The 22,819-nt window shown below is 43.8% G+C and overlaps 1 protein-coding gene across 1 annotated transcript in view; it reads left to right on the forward strand.

The window, feature by feature from the left end:
• Window positions 1-22,819, forward strand: part of galt (galactose-1-phosphate uridylyltransferase) — a 258,052-nt gene that overhangs the window by 42,972 nt on the left and 192,261 nt on the right. Inside the window, exon 5 of the mRNA XM_051929826.1 lies at window positions 22,421-22,550. Coding sequence (XP_051785786.1) covers window positions 22,421-22,550 — 130 coding nt within the window. The remainder of the gene's footprint in view (window positions 1-22,420; window positions 22,551-22,819) is intronic.

A 22,819-nucleotide genomic window follows, 5' to 3' on the forward strand; every position in this document is an offset into this window, starting at 1 on the left:
CAGCCTTCTACCTACACGGGAAGTTGGAAAATTAGTGATGAGTGAGTCAGTCAAACAGGTTCCAGTTATGACCATTACGCGTAGAATTTCGAAATAAAACCTGCCTAACTTTTGTAAGTAAGCTGTAAGGAATGAGCCTGCCAAATTTCAGACTTCTACCTACACGGGAAGTTGGAGAATTAGTGATGAGTGAGTCAGTCAAACAGGTTCCAGTTATGACCATTACGCGTAGAATTTCGAAATAAAACCTGCCTAACTTTTGTAAGTAAGCTGTAAGGAATGAGCCTGCCAAATTTCAGACTTCTACCTACACGGGAAGTTGGAGAATTAGTGATGAGTCAGTCAGTCAGTCAGTCAGTCAGTCAGTCAGTCAGTCAGTGAGGGCTTTGCCTTTTATTAGTATAGATTGGACTCAGACTCTGAGTTTGATGCAAGTGATCTGGAGATGGAAAAAGCAAGTGAAGTACCAGCATCAGCCTATCTTTCCCCAGCTAATTGTGTAGCTGATACACCTACTGCAATGTTCTCCTAGGAGGACCACCACTTACGATGACAAGAGGTACAAACCATATTGCGTTACTCTGCATCTGTCACCGTCACCCACCTTCTGTGCGAAGACAGAGAGGTAGCCATCCTGATGTGGATTCCTGCTGGCCATCGAGCCGCCCCTGCACAGCCATTGCTGCCAGAGATGCCGAACGGGCACCAACAGCAGCCACAGCACGTAGCAACAAACATTTTATGTTGATTTATGTGTGAAACGAGTGCATTGGGTGCTTTTCAGAAAACTGAATTTTTTGGAAAAAATATTCAGCCCTCAAGGAGTTAAAGTGACAAATCAACATCAGGTCAGGTCAGGTTGGGGAGCGTGCACTGGTACAGCACATTGTCGCACAAACCACACGACAAAACAGCTTGGGATCCTGGTTGGCAACCCCTCAAGGCAGACACGTAGTAGAGTCCCATCCTCCAGAAATGAACCTCTATCTGCCGCTGCAAGGTGTTACATGGGTATCCTCTTGGCCTGGTCCAGCCACTCAGGTCCTCAGCAATGAGGATCCTGTTAATCAGATCACCCTCGGGTAATCGCGCTACATGGCCATAGTGCCGTAACTGACGCTCCCCCACAATGCACAATGTGCCTCATTCGGGATTCCATGAGCAACCGCTCACTTGACACAAAATCAAACCAGCGATACCCAAGGATTCTCCGGAGAGACACAGTACCAAAGGAGTCCAGTCTTCGTCTCAGGATACTGGATAGCATCCATGAGTCACAACCATATAGCAAGACAGGAAGCACCAGGGCTCTAAAGACTTGGACCTTTGTTCATTGTAGAGATATCAGGAGCGCCACACACCCCTTTCCAGCGACTTCATGACCCCCCCTATGCTCTCCCAATCTGTCTACTGACTTCATAGGAAGACTCACCAGAGACATGAATGTCACTTCTGAGGTAAGTAAATGCACTCTTCAATTCCACCTGGGGGGGTGGGGGGGGCTGGGGGTAAACGTTAACATTATACAAAGTTATTGTCTGTTATACCTGTATTTTTATCACTCTTTAATATTCTTTTTTTATCAATATACTGCTGCTGGAGTATGTGAATTTCCCCTTGGGATTAATAAAGTATCTATCTATCTATTATATAGGTCCTTTCACATCTATCTATCTATCTACAGTGCATCCGGAAAGTATTCACAGCACATCACTTTTTCCACATTTTGTTATGTTACAGCCTTATTCCAAAATGGATTAAATTCATTTTTTTCCTTAGAATTCTACACACAACACCCCATAATGACAACATGAAAAATGTTTACTTGAGGTTTTTGCAAATTTATTAAAAATAAAAAATTGAGAAAGCACATGTACATAACTATTCACAGCCTTTGCCATGAAGCTCGAAATTGAGCTCAGGTGCCTCCTGTTTCCCCTGATCATCCTCGAGATGTTTCTGCAGCTTAATTGGAGTCCACCTGTGGTAAATTCAGTTGACTGGACATGATTTGGAAAGGCACACACCTGTCTATAGAAGGTCCCACAGTTGACAGGTCATGTCAGAGCACAAACCAAGCATGAAGTCAAAGGAATTGTCTGTAGACCTCCAAGACAGGATTGTCTCGAGGCACAAATCTGGGGAAGGTTACAGAAAAATTTCTGCTGCTTTGAAGGTCCCAATGAGCACAGTGGCCTCCATCATCCATAAGTGGAAAAAGTTCGAAACCACCAGAACTCTTCCTAGAGCTGGTCGGCCATCTAAACTGAGCGATCGGGGGAGAAGGGCCTTAGTCAGGGAGGTGACCAAGAACTCGATGGTCACTCTGTCAGAGCTCCAGAGGTCCTCTGTGGAGAGAGGAGAACCTTGCAGAAGGACAACCATCTCTGCAGCAATCCACCAATCAGGCCTGTATGGTAGAGTGGCCAGACGGAAGCCACTCCTTAGTAAAAGGCACATGGCAGCCCGCCTGGAGTTTGCCAAAAGGCACCTGAAGGACTCTCAGACCATGAGAAAGAAAATTCTCTGGTCTGATGAGACAAAGATTGAACTCTTTGGTGTGAATGCCAGGCGTCACGTTTGGAGGAAACCTGGCACCATCCCTACAGTGAAGCATGGTGGTGGCAGCATCATGCTGTGGGGATGTTTTTCAGCGGCAGGGACTGGGAGACTAGTCAGGATAAAGGGAAAGATGACTGCAGCAATGTACAGAGACATCCTGGATGAAAACCTGCTCCAGAGCGCTGTTGACCTCAGACTGGGGCGATGGTTCATCTTTCAGCAGGACAACGACCCTAAGCACACAGCCAAGATATTAAAGGAGTGGCTTCAGGACAACTCTGTGAATGTCCTTGAGTGGCCCAGCCAGAGCCCAGACTTGAATCCGATTGAACATCTCAAGAGAGATCTTAAAATGGCTGTGCACCAACGCTTCCCATCCAACCTGATGGAGCTTGAGAGGTGCTGCAAAGAGGAATGGGCGAAACTGGCAAAGGATAGGTGTGCCAAGCTTGTGGCATCATATTCAACAAGACTTGGGGCTGGAATTACTGCCAAAGGTGCATCGACAAAGTATTGAGCAAAGGCTGTGAATACTTATGTACATGGGATTTCTCAGTTTTTTTATTTTTAATAAATTTGCAAAAACCTCAAGTAAACTTTTTTTCACGTTGTCATTATGGGGTGTTGTGTGTAGAATTCTGAGGAAAAAAATGAATTTAATCCATTTTGGAATAAGGCTGTAACATAACAAAATGTGGAAAAAGTGATGCACTGTGAATACTTTCCGGATGCACTCTATCTATCTATCTATCTATCTATCTATCTATCTATCTATCTATCTATCTATCTATCTATCTATCTATCTATCTATCTATCTATCTATCTATCTATCTATCTATCTATCTAAACCTCTCGACGAGGTCGACACTCTCTCCACAGACACACACTCTGCTGATGGCCGTGCCCAAGAGGTCATTAAAGGCCCGGTTCTTGGTTTTTATCAGGACCCTCACAAGCCCAGACACTCCGACTTCTCGCTCAGTCTCTCGAGAGCCCCAATCAGAGCCTCCATTGACTCCGCTTCTTATCATGCTTCTGTTTCTCTGAAAAATGGACTGGAAATTCACATTGTAAACACAATGAAGTGGAGGGGCAGTACGGTGGTACAGTGGTAGTGCTGCTGCCTCCTTGCAGGAAAGAGATCAGAGTTTGTGTCCAGGGTCCTCCCTGTGTGGAGTTTGTATGTTTGCGTGCGTTTCCTCCAACAGTCCAAAGACATGCATCCATCCATCCATTTTCCAACCTGCTGATTACGAACACAGGGTCACGGGGGTCTGCTGGAGCCAATCCCAGCCAACACAGGGCACAAGGCAGGAACCAGTACCGGACAGGGTGCCAACCCATCGCAGGACACACACTAGGGCCAATTTAGAATCGCCAATCCACCTAACCTGCATGTCTTTGGACTGTGGGAGGAAACCCACGCAGACACAGGGAGAACATGCAAACGCCACGAAGGTAGAACCCGGGAAGCGAACCCAGGTCTCCAAACTGCGAGGCAGCAGCGCTACCACTGCGCCACTGTGCCGCCCCAAAGACATGCAGGTTAGGTGAATTGGTGATCCTAAATTGGCCCGTGTGTGTGCTTGCTGTGTGTGCATGTGTGTGTGTGTGTGTGTGTGTGCTCTCCCTGAAATGAACTGGCATCCTGTCCAGGGTTTGTTCCCTGCCTTGCACCCTGTGCTGGCTGGCATAGGCTTTAGCAGACCCTGTCCAGGGCAAAGTGGGTTAGAAAATGACTGACTGACAATGAAGTGAAAAGGTGAAACATTTCAAGTGGGAACTCTGAAAACTCCTATAGCACGTGAACACAGCACGATTTTTAAAGTCGCTTTGGATAAAGGCATCAGCTAAATATACAATCATAACATTTACCTTTATCACACAATTTTATTCAACTTGCCCACTCTGTTTGTCTGGGTCATATTTTGCAATCGATTTTTTTTACCACTTTTATCGAACCGATTTCCTTCAAACTTTGTCTGCATGCTGATTTCCAGTGATAATGCAATATTTCATCAGTTTTGACCTGGGATCTGTACGTTAATTATGTCAAATTTAAATTTCTAATTTCCTTATATTATACTTTTAGCGATTACACATTGTGATAGTGGACGCTAGGTGGCACTATTGCTCATCTTTTCCCCAACAGACAAACACACTGGACACAGGTTAAAAGTACTAAGAATATTTTTACTTCTTTTCAATAGTGCCCCAAAGCACCTCAACCACAACAAACAGGCAATAACTACTGTATAATAACAATACAATAAGTAGAACAATTCTCTCCTCCCAGCAGCTCCGTCACACTCCCTCCCAACTCCGGCTCTCCTGCTGGGTCTCCACTAGTCCTTTATATAGCCCTTGAATCAGAAGTACTTCTGTCCTTCCGTCCGTGTGATTTCTCAGCACTTCCGGGTCAGATGGAGACTTGTATTTTCTTCAGCCCGGAAGTACTTCTGTCCTTCTGTCCCCATGACTTGGGAGTACTTCCGGGCTATATGGGAAATAAAAATCCCTGTGTTTCCCTGCAGCGGCACCCACGGTACCCAGCAGGGCTGTGAAGCCAAACCCCATCTTCCATAGTGTTCTGCGGGAATCCGGGGCACCGCTAAGCTTCAGGGAAGTCACCATCTAATGTCCTGGGTGTGTCGGCCGGGTTGAGCTGCCGGCCGTCCATTACAACATATACAGAGTGCTTTTAGCCAACACACATATCTCTCTATTATATAATTACTAACTGATGTATATAGCAAGCATGACGAGGGGAAGATGAAACATAACATGAGCCATTAGGCAGAATTATTCAGAGCCTACAGGCCTTTTAGCACCATAGTGAGCTAAAGAAAGAGCCGGTCCGAGAAAGGAAATAACTCCTTGAAATGTGGCCACAGGGATTGGGTGAAGAAGTCAGCCATTAAGATGATTAATTGTGTGGGAGCAGATGGAGGTACCTGGAGTTATGACCACTAATGGAGGAAGCATACCTTCATCTTGGCTTCTTAGTTCTAAACATTAATTTCAGAGCTCCGGCAGATGTATGTGGTACAGATTAACTTTTTTAAGTGAGAAAGTAATAGAGACCTGCTGTCTTTGTGTAAAAGCAGGTGTTTTCTTGTGGGTCTGTCATTTACATCAAAACATTACTGCAGGTTTGCTGTAGATCTCCAAAAAGCTGACACAATTTGGTAACCTCAGGATTGCCGGGGAGCACCAGGTTAAACCATGGGGCAAATATCTTCATGGCTCGGAACTGTCTTATGGTAGAGAGCTTTGAGATAGGAAGGGTGCTGGGTGGTCCACTGGAAAAAAAAAAAAAATGGCCAAGAAAGAAGACCTATCCCAAATTTCCTAGTAGACAGCAGTATCTGTACAATATTGCAGTGGCACAGAAATCAACAAGATCTTGTAGTTTTGTGCATTTTATATCATTCAGTCCTATTTTCATAGAGCACATTGTATTTTTGTAATAGTGCTCAATGCAAAAAAGTACCCTGGGATGCACAACATTATTGTGTCTCCTGCCTGAGTTTACCTCTTTTCTGTTTGTATGCGGGTATATACGTATGTATAGATGTCTCATCCCCACCAGCACTGGAAAGAAAAGAGATAAAACGCTCTCCAGTGCAGCAGGGTTTCGAAGAAGTTCATCATTCAAAAACAAGCTTTTTGTTTTTATAGTGTTGTTACACAAGTTGACCTCAAGATGGCAGCAAGCTGTAACAAATCCCTTTCCGTTTTTGAGCTTTATTGTGAATTTAATGCAGGGTCTGAAAAATGTCTCTTTTAAATAAATCAAAAAATTTATTAATTAACAATATGTGTCACATCAAATTTAATGTGATTTATTTTGTAAAAATTCAGAGCTGTGTGTATGTATACACTACCAATCAAAAGTTTTAGAAGACCTCAGCTTTTTCAGTTTTTATGTAGAGAACAGCCAAGCAAAATGACACCTTTTAATGGCTAACTAAAAAGATTACAATATGCAAGCTTTCGAGGCAACTCAGGCCCCTTCTTCAGGCAAAATGTAATGATTACATCTTACCTGAAGAAGGGGCCTGAGTTGCCTCGAAAGCTTGCATATTGTAATCTTTTTAGTTAGCCAATAAAAGGTGTCATTTTGCTTGGCTTTTCTCTACATTCATAATGGCTAACACGGTACAACACCCTAGTACTTCAGTTTTTATGGAAATGCACACAGTTTTATGTCTTAATGTTTCATGAAATCAAGGCATAGAACAAATAAACGATGGCAAATAAAAAAAAGGAGTCAAGGAATCATTAAGCATACAAAAGTTTATTCAAATTTTTGATTTTGACAGCCAGATTGTGGTAACCCTTTTAACTAAGAATGCAAGTCACCAACTCCAGCCAAAGGACACCAAACCATCACACTTCCTCCTCTAGGTCTGACAGTTGGTGTCACACACTGAGGAACCATTATCATCATCAACTCAATGGCGTTTAAACACCCTGTGTGATGAACCGAATGAAATTTTAATTCATCGTTCCATAAGACTTTCTTCCAGTCTGCAGTGGTCCACAGCTGGTATTTCAAGGCCCCATTTTGTCCTTTAAGGAATGGCTTTCTTCCTGCCACTCGCCCTGTCAAACCTGTAGCACAAAGTCTCCTCTTCGCAATACAAACTGACATTTGCTTTTGTCGACCAGCACTGCTAAGTTGTTGTGCTGTGAGGAGCCTGTGATCACATAAGCTGGTGACCCTCAGAAACTCGTCTTCTGATTGGCTTGTGACGTTGCCTCTGCCAGATCTCCTCCTATCTGAGATTCTTCCAGTTTCCAATGGCCTTTGGATTGTGTAGGACACCACTGGACTCACCAATACTTTTTTTTTTTTTACAGTTTGTCTAAAGGGTAGTAATGCTCTGTCTCATTTAATTTAATTGGCATTTTCTTGACATTATCACTGGAATATTGTCCAAGTAGTTCTTCAGAGGGTGTAGTGACTCAGTCTGTTCCAGCTCTCCTTTAAGACACACAGAGGGGTTTTTAAGTAATCAACAGAAGTTGGGACATCTGTGCAAATTGTGTGCTTCAACTTGCAAGGCTTCATTTACTTTAACTCTTTAAGGGGCTGTGAAATAGGACGGCCCGGACACACACAGGCGGACACCAATTCTTCCATCACCACACGTTTATTCATAAATCTATTACATACAAAGTCTTACGTGCACCGCCACCAAGCCCCACAGTCTCCCAAAGTCCAGGCTCTCAATAGCCACTTTCTTCTTTTCACACAAGTCACACTTGGGCCTCTCCTCGCCTCCTCTGCACCGACCTCATCTTCCTCCTCACCCAACTCCAGCCCTGATTGCAGGGAGGCGGCTCCTTAAATAGGCGGCTGATTGCGGGCCGCACCCAGCCACCTGTGACGTAATTCCCCTGGACTGTTCCGCGAGGACGAGAATCCCTCGGCGGCAAGCCGACACGCTGTAGCCTAGGGCCCGATCCTGTAAACTCAAAAGAAAAACAAGGGTGGAGGCATTGCCCTGACGCAGCCCCACGGCTCGTCCTCAGTTGGGCCAACGCTCTCGGCCCCGATCAGCACCCCGATGCTCCTTTTTCCGGCCTCCACCTCGGCGCCTTCCATGATCCCCGCCACAGGACCACCAGTGGGATCACGCTCCATCTCCTCCCAGCCAACGGGTAATTCCTCTGCCTCCGCAGAGGATGGCCCTTCGAAGGACGCGCGCACCCAGCTGCACGTCCTCCCTTATCGGAGGAACTGGCTTCCCCAAGCCGCTTCCTCAGTTTACTTTGGGATGCCGCGACGGTTCGGATCTGCCCATTGTAAGAGGGCAGACCCAGCCCTGCTAGCATCCGGAGCTTCATGGGATTGGTCTCCCTTACCTTCCCCGCTGTGCCTCTCCGTCCAGGAGCTCCTGCAGTGCGCCGATCCTCTCCTGCCTGTGGCTCTCGATCCGACGCCACTGCCATCCCTCCTGACTCCAGCGTCTCCGCTCGAAGGGCACATCGCTCGGCTGGCGGCGACAGCACAAGGCGCAGTTCTTGCAGGCCCTGCAAAATCACCACCAAGGAGAGAGAAGCAGCCGGCGGTGGGCTTACCTTGTGTAGTTCCACTTACCGACTGCTCTCTATGGGCCCTTCCCTGCGGCCCACTCGGGTTTCTTCCTGGCACTAGATGGACATTCCCTGCTCCCGCCTCTGACCAATCATTGGCGGGACGACAGGACATGCTGCCCAATCCCGTGCCTCTTACGAGGAGGGACTTCCGGTCTGTGGCAGCAAGGAGGGCTGCCGGGAAGGAGACGCTGCACACACAACAGCCGCGGAGTTGCCCTGAACCTCGCCCTCGAGAGTGGAATGAGGGCGAGGTTCAGGGCAACTCCGTGGCTGTTGTGTGTGCAGCGCCTCCTTCTCGGCAGCCCTCCTTGCTGCCACCGTGCTCTCGAGCTGCTCCTGAAACAATAATAAGTCCAACGGCGGACCTCCCATGGTCTGCAACACACTCAATAGATGCGGGGTTGGGTGCACGCCGCCTCTGCAGCACGGAGGCGAGGTTCCCTTGTTGTGCCGGGCCTTTCACAGACGTTTTTCTGAATGCAGGTCCGCACCTTGCGCCAGGTGCAGCATCCTGCCGACTACGCCACTGTGAAATAGGATGGCCCGGACACGCACAGGCGGACACCAATTCTTCCATCACCACACGTTTATTCATAAATCTATTATATACAAAGTCATACGTGCACCGCCACCAAGCCCCACAGTCTCCCAAAGTACAGGCTCTCAATAGCCACTTTCTTCTTTTCACACAAGTCACACTTGGGCCTCTCCTCGCCTCCTCTGCACCGACCTCATCTTCCTCCTCACCCGACTCCAGCCCTGATTGCAGGGAGGCGGCTCCTTAAATAGGCGGCTGATTGCGGGCCGCACCCAGCCACCTGTTGCAGGGCTAATTATTTTTTTCCTTTTCTCCCAGGGCTGCATATTTTTCCAAAAATCTCAGTTTTCTAAAAAGCAATGGTTTCACACATAAATCATCATAAAATACTTATTTATGACAAATGTCACTCTGTTGTTTGTTCCAGGAGCCTCTTCAGGATGTAAATTCACATACTTAGTACATACCTGTTTGCCTCATCACTCATAAGCTGTAAAAGGCACTTTCTGGAAATAAAACAGCTACCCGTCTTTCGTTTTCGATTTCCAGATCGCTTGCATTCAAATCAGAGTTCGATAAATCAAAGTCCGATTCAGCGGTAACACACAAAAGACAAAAAAATTAAATCAATAGTGCACACAGAGTATTTTCCTTTGCGCATTCACTTTGCTCTCTTGCCTTTCTAGACATTGTTTCCTCTATGCTACTCATGTACACACCAACATTCAACATCAAGTCACTGAGTCTAACAGTCCTCCTAGCAAAGAGGGTCTGCCCATAATGTAACAGTGAGTTTTGTTGGTGTTTACAGCGGATTATCGCCCTATACCCCTCAACCCCAGCTGTCAACAAAAGTCGACATCTGCCCTAAAAGAGTTAATTGCTGCAGAACGTCTGTAGGTTGTCACCTATTAGTTGTTCCCTGAAGAAGACCCATTTGTAATATTCTGTTATTTCCTTTATTTCTGTTTTTGCTAACCTAAACTTTAAATTTAAACCTCTGGCAGTTTACTGCTTACATTTTCATCATTTTAGATCATTCATTGCATTTCAACAGATTCCATTTGAAGACAGAGAGAGAGGTTAGGAGCGCACGCTGACAAAAGCACATCGCCGCACCCACAACACAAAGAAAAACTGGAAAAACGGAGGTGTTCTAAAACTTTTAGTATAGCTCAGTGGTTAGCTCTGCTGCTTCATTAATTCAGTCTCCTGTGTTCAGATGTCTTCTCGTTGGACCTGTGGAGTTTGTATCTTTTACCATTGTCTAAAGACATGAATTATGCATGAATCACAACTCTAAACTGGTCTGGTGTAAGATTGAAAGTTTGTGTAATGCTACTACTTAAAGGAATACACCACCCAAAAAATGATAGTTTTATACTGATAAATAGTGATGAGTGAACCCCGTGGAGTTCTTTTTGCCCTGTGTTTGGCAAAATCAAGGCGATGCTGGCGAACTTCACCAAACTTCTGCGAATTGCATTGAAGTCAATGAGGAAAGAGAAAATGAAGTAGTGTTGAATGGATTATAATGGTGTGATGGCCTTGTAAGTGTCCCTAATGTCTAGTGAAGCACTCTGCTAACTATGCTGGAGCGATTATTGTGGCCAAAAATGACAGCAGTGCTAACCCACTGTACCACTGTGTCTCAAACAACAAAATACAGTACACAGACAGAACAATAGCCGCAAACTAAATACAACAAATGGTTACAAACTAGCAAAAAAGTTAAAAAAAAATATATATATATATAGAAAATACAGTGCATCCGGAAAGTATTCACAGCGCATCACTTTTTCCACATTTTTTTATGTTACAGCCTTATTCCAAAATGGATTAAATTAATTTTTTTCCTCAGAATTCTACACACAACACCCCATAATGACAACGTGAAAAAAGTTTACTTGAGATTTTTGCAAATTTATTAAAAATAAAAACATTGACAAAGTACATATACATAAGTATTCACAGCCTTTGCCATGAAGCTCAAAATTGAGCTCAGGTGCATCCTGTTTCCCCTGATCATCCTTGAGATGTTTCTGCAGCTTACTTGGAGTCCACCCGTGGTAAATTCAGTTGACTGGACATGATTTGGAAAGGCACACACCTGTCTATATAAGGTCCCACAGTTGACAGTTCATGTCAGAGCACAAACCAAGCATGAAGTCAAAGGAATTGTCTGTAGACCTCCGAGACAGGATTGTCTCGAGGCACAAATCTGGGGAAGGCTACAGAAAAATTTCTGCTGCTTTGAAGGTCCCAATGAGCACAGTGGCCTCTATCATGCGTAAGTGGAAGAAGTTGGAAACCACCAGGACTCTTCCTAGAGCTGGCCGGCCATCTAAACTGAGTGATTGGGGGAGAAGGGCCTTAGTCAGGGAGGTGACCAAGAACCCGATGGTCACTCTGTCAGAGCTCCAGAGGTCCTCTGTGGAGAGAGGAGAACCTTCCAGAAGGACAACAATCTCTGCAGCAATCCACCAATCAGGCCTGTATGGTAGAGTGGCCAGACGGAAGCCACTCCTTAGTAAAAGGCACATGGCAGCCCGCCTGGAGTTTGCCAAAAGGCACCTGAAGGACTCTCAGACCATGAGAAAGAAAATTCTCTGGTCTGATGAGACAAAGATTGAACTCTTTGGTGTGAATGCCAGGCGTCACGTTTGGAGGAAACCAGGCACCGCTCATCACCAGGCCAATACCATCCCTACAGTGAAGCATGGTGGTGGCAGCATCAAGCTGTGGGGATGTTTTTCAGTGGCAGGGACTGGGAGACTAGTCAGGATAAAGGGAAAGATGACTGCAGCAATGTACAGAGACATCCTGGATGAAAACCTGCTCCAGAGCGCTCTTGACCTCAGACTTGGGCGACGGTTCATCTTTCAGCAGGACAACGACCCTAAGCACACAGCCAAGATATCAAAGGAGTGGCTTCAGGACAACTCTGTGAATGTCCTTGAGTGGCCCAGCCAGAGCCCAGACTTGAATCTGATTGAACATCTCTGGAGAGATCTTAAAATGGCTGTGCACCGACGCTTCCCATCCAACCTGATGGAGCTTGAGAGGTGCTGCAAAGAGGAATGGGTGAAACTGGCCAAGGATAGGTGTGCCAAGCTTGTGGCATCATATTCAAAAAGACTTGAGGCTGGAATTGCTGCCAAAGGCGCATCGACAAAGTATTGAGCAAAGGCTGTGAATACTTATGTACATGGGATTTGTCAGTTTTTTTATTTTTAATAAATCTGCAAAAACCTCAAGTAAACTTTTTTCACGTTGTCATTATGGGGTGTTGTGTGTAGAATTCTGAGGAAAAAAATGAATTTAATCCATTTTGGAATAAGGCTGTAACATAACAAAATGTGGAAAAAGTGATGTGCTATGAATACTTTCCGGATGCACTGTAGATGATTAGTTGTTTTGTACATTATTATTTTCAACTCTTGCTTTAATAGCTTTCTGGTTACTAAGAATCCACCTCAATAAAAGGAGAAGTGTCTGCGTGCCTGTCTGTGTGTTTGTCCAGTTGCTATGTCTCTGCTATCCAACAGATGGCGCATCACAAGCATTAGACCTGCTTTTATGAATTCTGTACCAAACAGCATGCAACAGAGACACAACAACCAGATGGACACACTGCACTGCAAACGTTAATGCAGCGGTCTAAGTTGATTACTTAAATTTCAACCTGTCATAGACGGGAAGCACAACATTAAATGTTTTTGACAGGTTAAACAAACAAAGGAAAAAAGGTAAGAAAATTAAGACTCTTGTGTGCATTAAAAGTGCCGACAGTGGCAAGCGTCTTTCAAAGAGAAGTAAAAGTTACATTTTCATTACTTTCTGAGACAGTGAGCTAGAGTGAGTTGTCTGATTTAATGCAGAATTCAATTAATAGTGATTGACACTCAATTAAGAAATTGGCTGGAAAAAAAAGCCTGCAGTTATTGTGGCCCTCCGGGACCAGGAGAACCTGTCCCTTGTTTAAGCCTGTTGATGCCAGAAGCCATGCTACACATTCACAACTCCTCTGAGTGCTAACAGAAAGAACCTGACCTCAAAAAACAAGCAGGCAGCTTGTATGTGATGTGTGTGTGTGTGTGTGTGTGTGTGTGTGTGTGTGTGTGTGTGTGTGTGTGTGTCGTGTAGAGTAAGCTGCAAGGCAAAAAGTGGATTTTCTTATAAAATGGTAAAAATAAATATGCCTATGTATATCAGGAAAATATTAAATAACATTCTCAAATTTTCTTCATATTAATCTTGATATAAATTAGAGCTTCCTTGAAATTGTTACAGCATTTTTCTAATATGCACCTAATCTTTGTTATGCAATTAAGTATTTACATTTATTTAGCAGATGCTTTTATCCAAAGTGACTTAAAAATTATCAAGTAAGCATCAGTCTGGAGGACTTTAGGAAAAGTGTTACAGGAGAAGGGTACAAAATTTGTCATCACAAGGGAAAACCTCAGAACAAAATATAAGCACTTCCATTAGTTACAAAATCCTAACAAAGCCATTATCAATTCGACAGACATTTGCCAAACAAGAGAATCTTCAAATACTTCTTAAACAAATTGTGGGAGTCAGAAGAGTTGGGCAGCTTGTTCCACCAGCTAGGAGCTGTACATGAAAAGAGTCTGGATTGAGAGGGTCAGAGGTGGCATCACCAGACACTGTTCATTAGCAAACCTGACGAGGTGAGAAGGACCTCCAGAGTGCCTCCGTATAAACAAGTGCTGCCAAATTGATAGGCAAACATCAAGATCTGAAATGAACATGGCAGCCATTGTGGCAACCTGAAAAGAGGAGTGACATGTGCCTGTCTAGGCTGGTTGAACACCAGACATTCTGCTGCATTTTGTATCATCACCAGCAGCAGCTTGGTAACATGTGCTGGAACTCCTGCCAGCAGAGTTGGAGTTATCCAGACATGACAATTCCAAATCCTGGACCTGGAGTTCTGCCGTGTACTCTGTCAGATGCGGTGTGACCTTGCAGATGTTGAATAGAGTGAAAATTCAAGATTAAGAGAGAGTTACAACATGGTCAGTGAAGGACAGCTGGTCATCAATGACCACCTCAAGATCTGACTTGGTGGTGTTATGAACTCAAGAGTGAAGTGCAATAATAACATAATAATACACATCACTTCCGTTTGAGAGTACGCTGTGTGCTTTAGGCTGCCGCTGTGTGTCATTACCGGTGTCGTTGTATTTGTTTTGTCCCTTTGGACTTTTCCACCCTTACCTTCTGATTTGACTGCTCTTTTCGAATTTTACTTCCGAATTCCACTAGTGATTGCCTAGGTCACACCTGCTTCAGTCCTGCATGAGCCCCTCTTCCTTCTCTCCTGTTACTGCCTTCACGGAGAGTATGAATCTACTCTTGCTTCATTTGCAGTCATCAGTCTGAACTGCGAATGTGCAGCCTGCCCGCTGTGTTTTTCCTTTTCTTGTTGGTTATGCAGTAAGATTTGGGTTGGCTAACGTGTGTAGCTGGAGTTAGCATGGTGTTGTGTGGCATTCTGTTCACTCTTGGCGGTGTCCACCGGTGTCTGGATATTCTTAGCCTGTTCCATCTCTGGTTAGGGGTTGTGCTGTGTGTTGTCATTTCTACTTTTTTGGCAATGCAGCTCACATATTCTCCATATGGACTTAAAAATCTTGACTGTCATACACGATTGGTCTCCCTGACTTATAGTTTTTGCCAGTTGCTTGGAACTACTCGGCGTCCTCGCTATAGTCACCCGTCTAAAAGAGGCCCTTCGCGGATCTATTTCTCAGACGCGTCGATTCCAACTATATTGACATCTCACCGTGTTCACAGGGGTAACACTAGGGCTGTCCAAGGAATAAACAAAGGCCATCTTCGTCCTCTTCAGGAAGTGTCTGTGCCCTACTCTCCCGGCTGTTCCAACTTTAGGCTAGCCCTTTTAAACGCTCGCTCCATCACTAACAAGACCTCACTGATTAATGACCTCATCTCCCAGAAGCAAGTGGATATGTTTCTTCTTACAGAAACTTGGCAACAACCTGGTGACTATTTACTGTCTCCCCCAGGTTATAGCCACATATCTAAACCCAGGTTAACAGGGAAAGGAGGTGGCCTGGCTGTGTCACTTCTTTTGAATATATTGCTGATAGACATAGATAGATAGATACTTTATTAATCCCAAGAGGAAATTCACATACTCCAGCAGCAGCATATTGATAAAAAAAACAATATTAAATTAAAGAGTGATAATGCAGGTATAACAGACAATAACTTTGTATAATGTTAATGTTTACCCCCCCAGGTGGAATTGAAGAGTCACATAGTTTGGGGGAGGAACGATCGCCTCAGTCTTTCAGTGGAGCAGGACGGTGACAGCAGTCTGTCGCTGAAGCTGCTCCTCTGTCTTAAGATGATCCTGTTCAGTGGATGCAGTGGATTCTCCATGATTGACAGGAGTCTGCTCAGCGCCCGTCGCTCTGCCACGGATGTCAAACTGTCCAGCTCCGTGCCTACAATAGAGCCTGCCTTCCTCACCAGTTTGTCCAGGCGTGAGGCGTCCCTCTTCTTTATGCTGCCTTCCCAGCATACCACAGCGTAGAAGAGGGCGCTCACCACAACTATCTGATAGAACACGTGCAGCATCTTATTGCAGATGTTGAAGACCGCCAGCCTTCTCAGGAAGTATAGTCGGCTCTGTCCTCTCTTGCATAGAGCATAAGTATTGGCAGTCCAGTCCAGTTTATCATCCAGCTGCACTCCCAGATATTTATAGGTCTGCACCATCTGCACACAGTCACCTCTGATGATCACGGGGTCCATGAGGGGCCTGGTCCTCCTAAAATCCACCACCAGCTCCTTGGTTTTGCTGGTGTTCAGTTGTAGGTGGTTTGAGTCGCACCATTTAACTAAGTCCTTGATGAGGTTCCTATACTCCTCCTCCTGCCCACTCCTGATGCAGCCCACGATAGCAGTGTCATCAGCGAACTTTTGCACGTGGCAGGACTCCGAGTTGTATTGGAAGCCCGATGTATATAGCCATAAAAACCTGGACACAAATAAATGCACATACACAGGCTTGGTCCGCAATAGAAGTAAAATCCTGTAGTACTTCTTTATATTCCCTGCTCTGCTCTCCAATAAATGAAAGTTATCGCAAATATACTAATAACCCAATTGTGCTTTACTCACTCAGAATATGGAACCAAATTAGGAAGCATTTTAAGATGGAAAATCTTTTATCAGTGGCACCTCTGCAAGAGAACCACCTCTTTCAACCTTCGCAAGTATATCCAGTTTTTAATACCTGGAAAAGTTTTGGGATTAAAATGCTCAGAGATCTTTATATAGACAACATATTTACATCTTTTGAACAATTACGTTCAAAATTTAACCTCCCAGCTACACATTTCTTTTACTATCTTCAAATTAGAAATTTTGTTAAACAGAAATCGCCCGATTTCCCCCACCTTGCACCCTCCACAATGCTGGAAAAAATACTGCTCAATTCCGAGGAAACAAACACTATTTCCGCAATATATAAAATCTTATTAGAGTCCCTACCTTTCAAAGATCCAAGAGGACATTGGGAAGAAGATCTCTTAATCAATATATCAGAAAAGGAGTGGAAGGTAGCAAAGCAGAAAATTCACTCGAGTTCTATATGGGCAAAGCATAGAATTATTCAACTAAAAATTATATATCGAGCTCATCTGTCTCGCTTAAAACTGTCCAAAATGTTTCCAGGCCAGGATCCAACCTGCGAGCGCTGCAACCAAGCTCCTGCCTCACTGGGTCACATGTTCTGGGCTTGCACCAAACTAACATCATTTTGGACAAAAATTTTTAAGTGCCTCTCAGACAGCCTTAGTATCACAATCCCTCCTAACCCACTAACAGCTGTGTTTGGTGTCCTTCCAGATGGACTGGAATTGGAGAAGGACAAGCAAACGGTGATTGCATTCACTACACTCTTGGCACGCAGACTTATTTTGTTAAATTGGAAGAATCCTAATTCTCCTCTTATAAGTCAGTGGGAAACCGATGTTTTATATTATTTGAAATTGGAAAAAATCAAATTTTCAGTTAGAGGATCTGTACAAAATTTTTTCAAAACATGGCAGAATTTAATCAATATTATTTTAGAATAAGAGAAATAACTATTATTGCATTTAACTCCCTTCTCCATCTCTTATTTATATAGATATTTACTTCTCCCCTTCTTTTGTCTAATGTTGCCTTATTAAAAAGCTTAAAGAAATTTTCCTTTAGCTAAGCTCTCCTTCTCAGGGGTGGGGTTTGATTTGTTTTCAAATTTGTTGGGTTATAAATTGATCTGTTTGTATGGAATGATTACAATGAAAATTAATAAAATAAAAATATTATAGAAGAGGGCGCTCACCACAACTATCTGATAGAACATGTGCAGCATCTTATTGCAGATGTTGAAGACCGCCAGCCTTCTCAGGAAGTATAGTCGGCTCTGTCCTCTCTTGCATAGAGCATCAGTATTGGCAGTCCAGTCCAGTTTATCATCCAGCTGCACTCCCAGATATTTATAGGTCTGCACCATCTGCACACAGTCACCTCTGATGATCACGGGGTCCATGAGGGGCCTGGTCCTCCTAAAATCCACCACCAGCTCCTTGGTTTTGCTGGTGTTCAGTTGTAGGTGGTTTGAGTCGCACCATTTAACTAAGTCCTTGATGAGGTTCCTATACTCCTCCTCCTGCCCACTCCTGATGCAGCCCACGATAGCAGTGTCATCAGCGAACTTTTGCACGTGGCAGGACTCCGAGTTGTATTGGAAGCCCGATGTATATAGGCTGAACAGGACTGGAGAAAGTACAGTCTCCCGTGGCACTCCTGTATTGATGATCACAATGTCCAACCTGCAGTTCCCGAGACGCACATACTGAGGTCTGAGGTTAAACTGGTTTCCTCCCCTCCTGTGCTGCTGTTGTTAGTTTATCGCCCTCCCAAATCTGTGGTGAACATACTGTCTGAATTTAATGAACTTCTCACTGTAATCTCATCTCTTTGCCCTGCTATAATTTTATTTGGCGGTTTTACTTGTCTGCAAAGACAATTTCAGAGACATACGAGTCTCAGTACTCAATTCAAAGAATGGTCGTAAAAAACAGACCTAAAGGGGTCAAAAATCCAGCAATTACAAAAGCACAAGAAAAATCGCAAATCTAACAAAACTCACCAATGCCGATGTATTCAATGTACTATAAAGAATTATGGGTTTTCCTCACCCTTCATAGTGGTGAAGGCAGTATCTTGTTGTGATGGGCATTTTTAAGGGGGGCCACCCACAAAACGCAAGAAACATAGCAAAAGATACATCAGCATATAAAATCTAAAAATCCACACTGTTAATATACAAGATAAGCAAGATAGACAAAAATGAGACATTTGCATTCCAGCCAGAGGGGGAACTCTGGCTGAATCATAACTGTCAGGTGTTAGCAATAGTGAGCTGAGCTGAACAGAAACGGGATGCTGAATAGACGGACGAGCCAGGAGAACAAGAATGTCCATCTTTGCAAGGTTGAGTAGGATGTCCTTACGTTCTAATTGATGAGATATGCAGAGATTCTAGCTCATACCGTGGGGTCCTATAGGTGGAATGACAACCACAGTTGCGTATCATTGGCATAGCACTGATCTGAGAAACCATGAGACTGGATGATGCAGCCTAGTGAGGAGGTACATCAAGAAAGAAGAGGAAAGGATCCAGCACCAATCGTTGGGGCACCCATCTGCTTGCCTGCTGCACACTTGACATCTCACCTTGTCAGGGCACAAAATAGGATCTGCCCAAAAGGTAGGACTCCACCACCTGAGGGCAGTTCCAATAATACCAAGGTCAGAAAGGATGGCAAGAAGGATCTAATGGTGAACTGTGTCAAAAGAAGAGGAGAGATTATGGAGGATGACTATAGTTGGCCTACTGAAAGTTCTAGGCAGCCGTAACGTGTTGACAACACTGGGTAGAGCCATCTTGGTGAAATGACCTCTTTTGAAGCCTGATTGATTAGGATAACGCAGATTGTTCTGCAAAAGGAGGGAAGGGACTTGGTTAGCAATGCCATGTTCAACAGTTTGGGATTGAAAAGAGAGGTGAGAGAGACTGTTCTGTAATTGCTTACCTGAGATGGGTCATGACTTACTTGTCTCCTATAGACTAGTGACAATATTACAACAACTAGAATGCAACTTATACAATATACAGTATAAGCAAGAAATAGTGATGCATTGAGTCAGTTTGAGTGGTGTTAAAGCAGCCTTATGACCTGTGGGCAAACATTATCTCTGAATTTTGTGGTGCAATGACTAACGGTGCTGAAGAGAGGAGGGAGAAAAGTGACTGTGCAGGATGGCTGAGGTCTTCAGTAACACTGTTTGCCTTTGTAAGTTAGTGTGTGTTATATGTTCTGAGCTGAAGGAAGGTGTGTGCCAGCAATGTTTAGAGCTGGCTTCACCACTGTCTGTAGTACCAGAGCAGGGGCCATACAACGATGTTACACAACCATTAAGGAAGAACTCCAATGTGTACCTGTAGACATTGGTGAGCAAAGACAGAGACACGCAGGTGGTTCCTCAGGCATCTGCACAAGTAAAGGTGTTTGTGAGTCTTCTTAATGATGGTCAAATAGCCAGCATGTGTTGTGCCTACGTTATTTCATCAGTGGTGGTCACTCCAAGAAACTGAAAGCTGCTCACCCTGTCAACTGCATCACCTTTGATAAAGATGGGAGTGTGATCTGCTTCCTGAGCTCCTTGGTTTTGCCAACATTAAATGAAATATTTTTATCCTTAAGGAGAACAATGTAAAATAATGACCAATTTGCTGCCCAGTTAACATCTGAACTAATTCTGTTTGCTTAAGCATATCTTTTATTTATTTATTTTTTTAATATATTGTACAGGGCAGAGCAGTGGTGCAGGAGTTAGTGCTTCTGCTTCATGGACTTACTGTAGCATTCAGGGTGTCTATCACACATTGTTGTCAGTGTGCTGTTAGCCTCTTCTTCCCAAGTCTGTGTGGGTTTTACTTTGGGTACTCCTGTTTTTCTCTGATGCTGTACAAGATATTCATTTAAGGTTAATTGGCAATTTTATACTGACCATATGTGTGCAAGTATTATGTTTTACTTGTGGTTTAATGATATTATATAGATATGAAAGGCACTATATAACAGATAGATAGATAGATAGATAGATAGATAGATAGATAGATAGATAGATAGATAGATAGATAGATAGATAGATAGATAGATAGATAGATAGATAGATAGATAGATAGATAGATCCTTTCATATCAAATATTAAACCACAGGTAAAACATAATAATAATATAAAGATAACATGACGTAGCATTGTCAAACCTGGTTAATTCAATTCAGAGCTGTGTGGGGAGCTGGAGACTATCCAACCACAACCAGGAGCAACCCAATATGGGGAGTCAGTCCACTGCAGAGACTGTCTGTCTGCCTGTCTGTGTGTCTATCTTACATAGTTCTATCTACCTATCTATCATATACACTGTAGTGCCTTTTATCTATCTGTCTTATGTAGTTATGTCTATCTATCTATCTATCTATCTATCTATCTATCTATCTATCTATCTATCTATCTATCTATCTATCTATCTATCTATCTATCTATCTATCTATCTATCTATCTATCTATCTATCTATCTATCTATCTATCTATCTATCTATCTATCTATCTATCTATTGTCACAAACGGCTGGGGACCCTACCCAGCCGGGAAGCCTGGACAGTTCCCGAGAGAGATGATACCTCCCCTGGGCCACAAGAGGGCAGCTGTCCGGGTCTGCTTGTTGGCCACTAGAACGGAGCTGGGACGGTCATCCCTACAGGAGGACGTGGCCACCGCCAGGGGGTGCCCGGATGGTTATGAAACCCTGGATGGCAGCACTTCCGCCACACCAGGAAGTGCTGCCGGAAGGAATCCCAGGGGCACCTGGAGTGCTTCCAAGTGCTCTCCTGACACTTCCGCCACACCAGGAGGTGTCGTCAGGTGGAGCACCTGGATACCCATCCGGGTCAGTGGAAAAGGGCCACATCCCTCCAGTAGACGAGCCGGAGTTGGGAGGAAGGAGACGGAGCTTGTGAGGAGGGGAGTGAAGGTCAGAAGAAGAGAAAGAAAGGAAGAGAGTTGTTGGAGGAAGGCATTGTGGTGCTCTGGAGAAATAAAGGAGTGTGTTTTAGACTTTCTGGTGTCTGTCTGTCTGTGTTCGGGTGTATGCTTTCCACACTATCTGTCTATCTTACTATAGATAGATATTAAAGGCACTACATAACATAGATAGACAGGTTTGAGAATGATATGTTGTCTTTATATTATTATTATTATTATGTTTTACTTGTGGTTTAATGATATTATATAGGTATGAAAGGCACTAAATGACAGATAGATAGATAGATAGATAGATAGATAGATAGATAGATAGATATGAAAGGCACTATATAATACATAGAAATGAAAAGCACTATATGATAGATAGATAGATAGATAGATAGATAGATAGATAGATAGATAGATAGATAGAACTATATCAGACAGACAGACAGACTCTGCAGTGGACTGACTCCCATTAAGGGTCCTTCAGATGGTGGTTGGATAGGCTCCGGACCCACCAATGCTCTGAATTGAATTAACCAGGTCTGAGAATGTTATGTAATGTTATTTTTTACCTGTGCTTTAATGATATCAGACAGTCAGACAGACAGACAGACAGAACTTTATTTGTCTCCACAGAGGAATTTGGCTTTTTAGAGAAACTCTTTAAATAAATCAATAGAAAAATAAATATGCATACTCCCACACTATCATCTGAACACACACCAGAATGACTAAAAAGCAAGAAAATTTAAAAGAAAGACAACTTCTGACCTGACAGCCTCAGACACAGTGAGGCACTATACAGGTGAATTGCTGTTGGTGTAACGAAGGCCCCGTAGTGTTTTCTTGACACACTTCTGCTGAAAGTTCTTACCGTTAGTTTTGTTTTGTTTTAATTCTGTCCGTTGCTACCACCTCCAGGGGGTCCAGTGTGCGTCCCATAACCGTGCCTGCCATTTTAATTAGCTTCTTGATTCGGTGGTCCTCTCTTAATATAAACTGGAATGTATTTAGTGTAACATCTTTTTTTGAAAAACTCACATTTGTTTCATTTTTTTCCAGTAAAGTGATGTGCTTCCATCCCTGGTCGGATATCACACTTCCACTGATGCAAATCTCTGAAATTAAAAATGTAATTGAAAAATGGATGGAATTAATCTGGGAGCTGGGAGAGAAATACCCATGGGTACAGGTAAATAAATTACAACTTACATTTAAGTTTTAGACCTTACCATATTAAGTCCTTTACCACTGGCTATTCTGTAGGTTTGTTTTCTGTAATATTAGTAATATATTTTAGTGTTTGAAACTTTTCATGGTAGGAACAGTATTAAGCAGTGTAGGTCAATGATAGCCAGTTGGAGACAGTGCATGATTAGGGGGCCACATTGGATGAGGCCCGTTTGGGTAGTTTAACTAGGACACTGGCGTACACATTACTCTGTCTGAAAAATATCCAGG

Source organism: Erpetoichthys calabaricus, chromosome 7 (genome assembly GCF_900747795.2).
Source record: "Erpetoichthys calabaricus chromosome 7, fErpCal1.3, whole genome shotgun sequence".
NCBI classification, from domain to species: domain Eukaryota; kingdom Metazoa; phylum Chordata; class Cladistia; order Polypteriformes; family Polypteridae; genus Erpetoichthys; species Erpetoichthys calabaricus.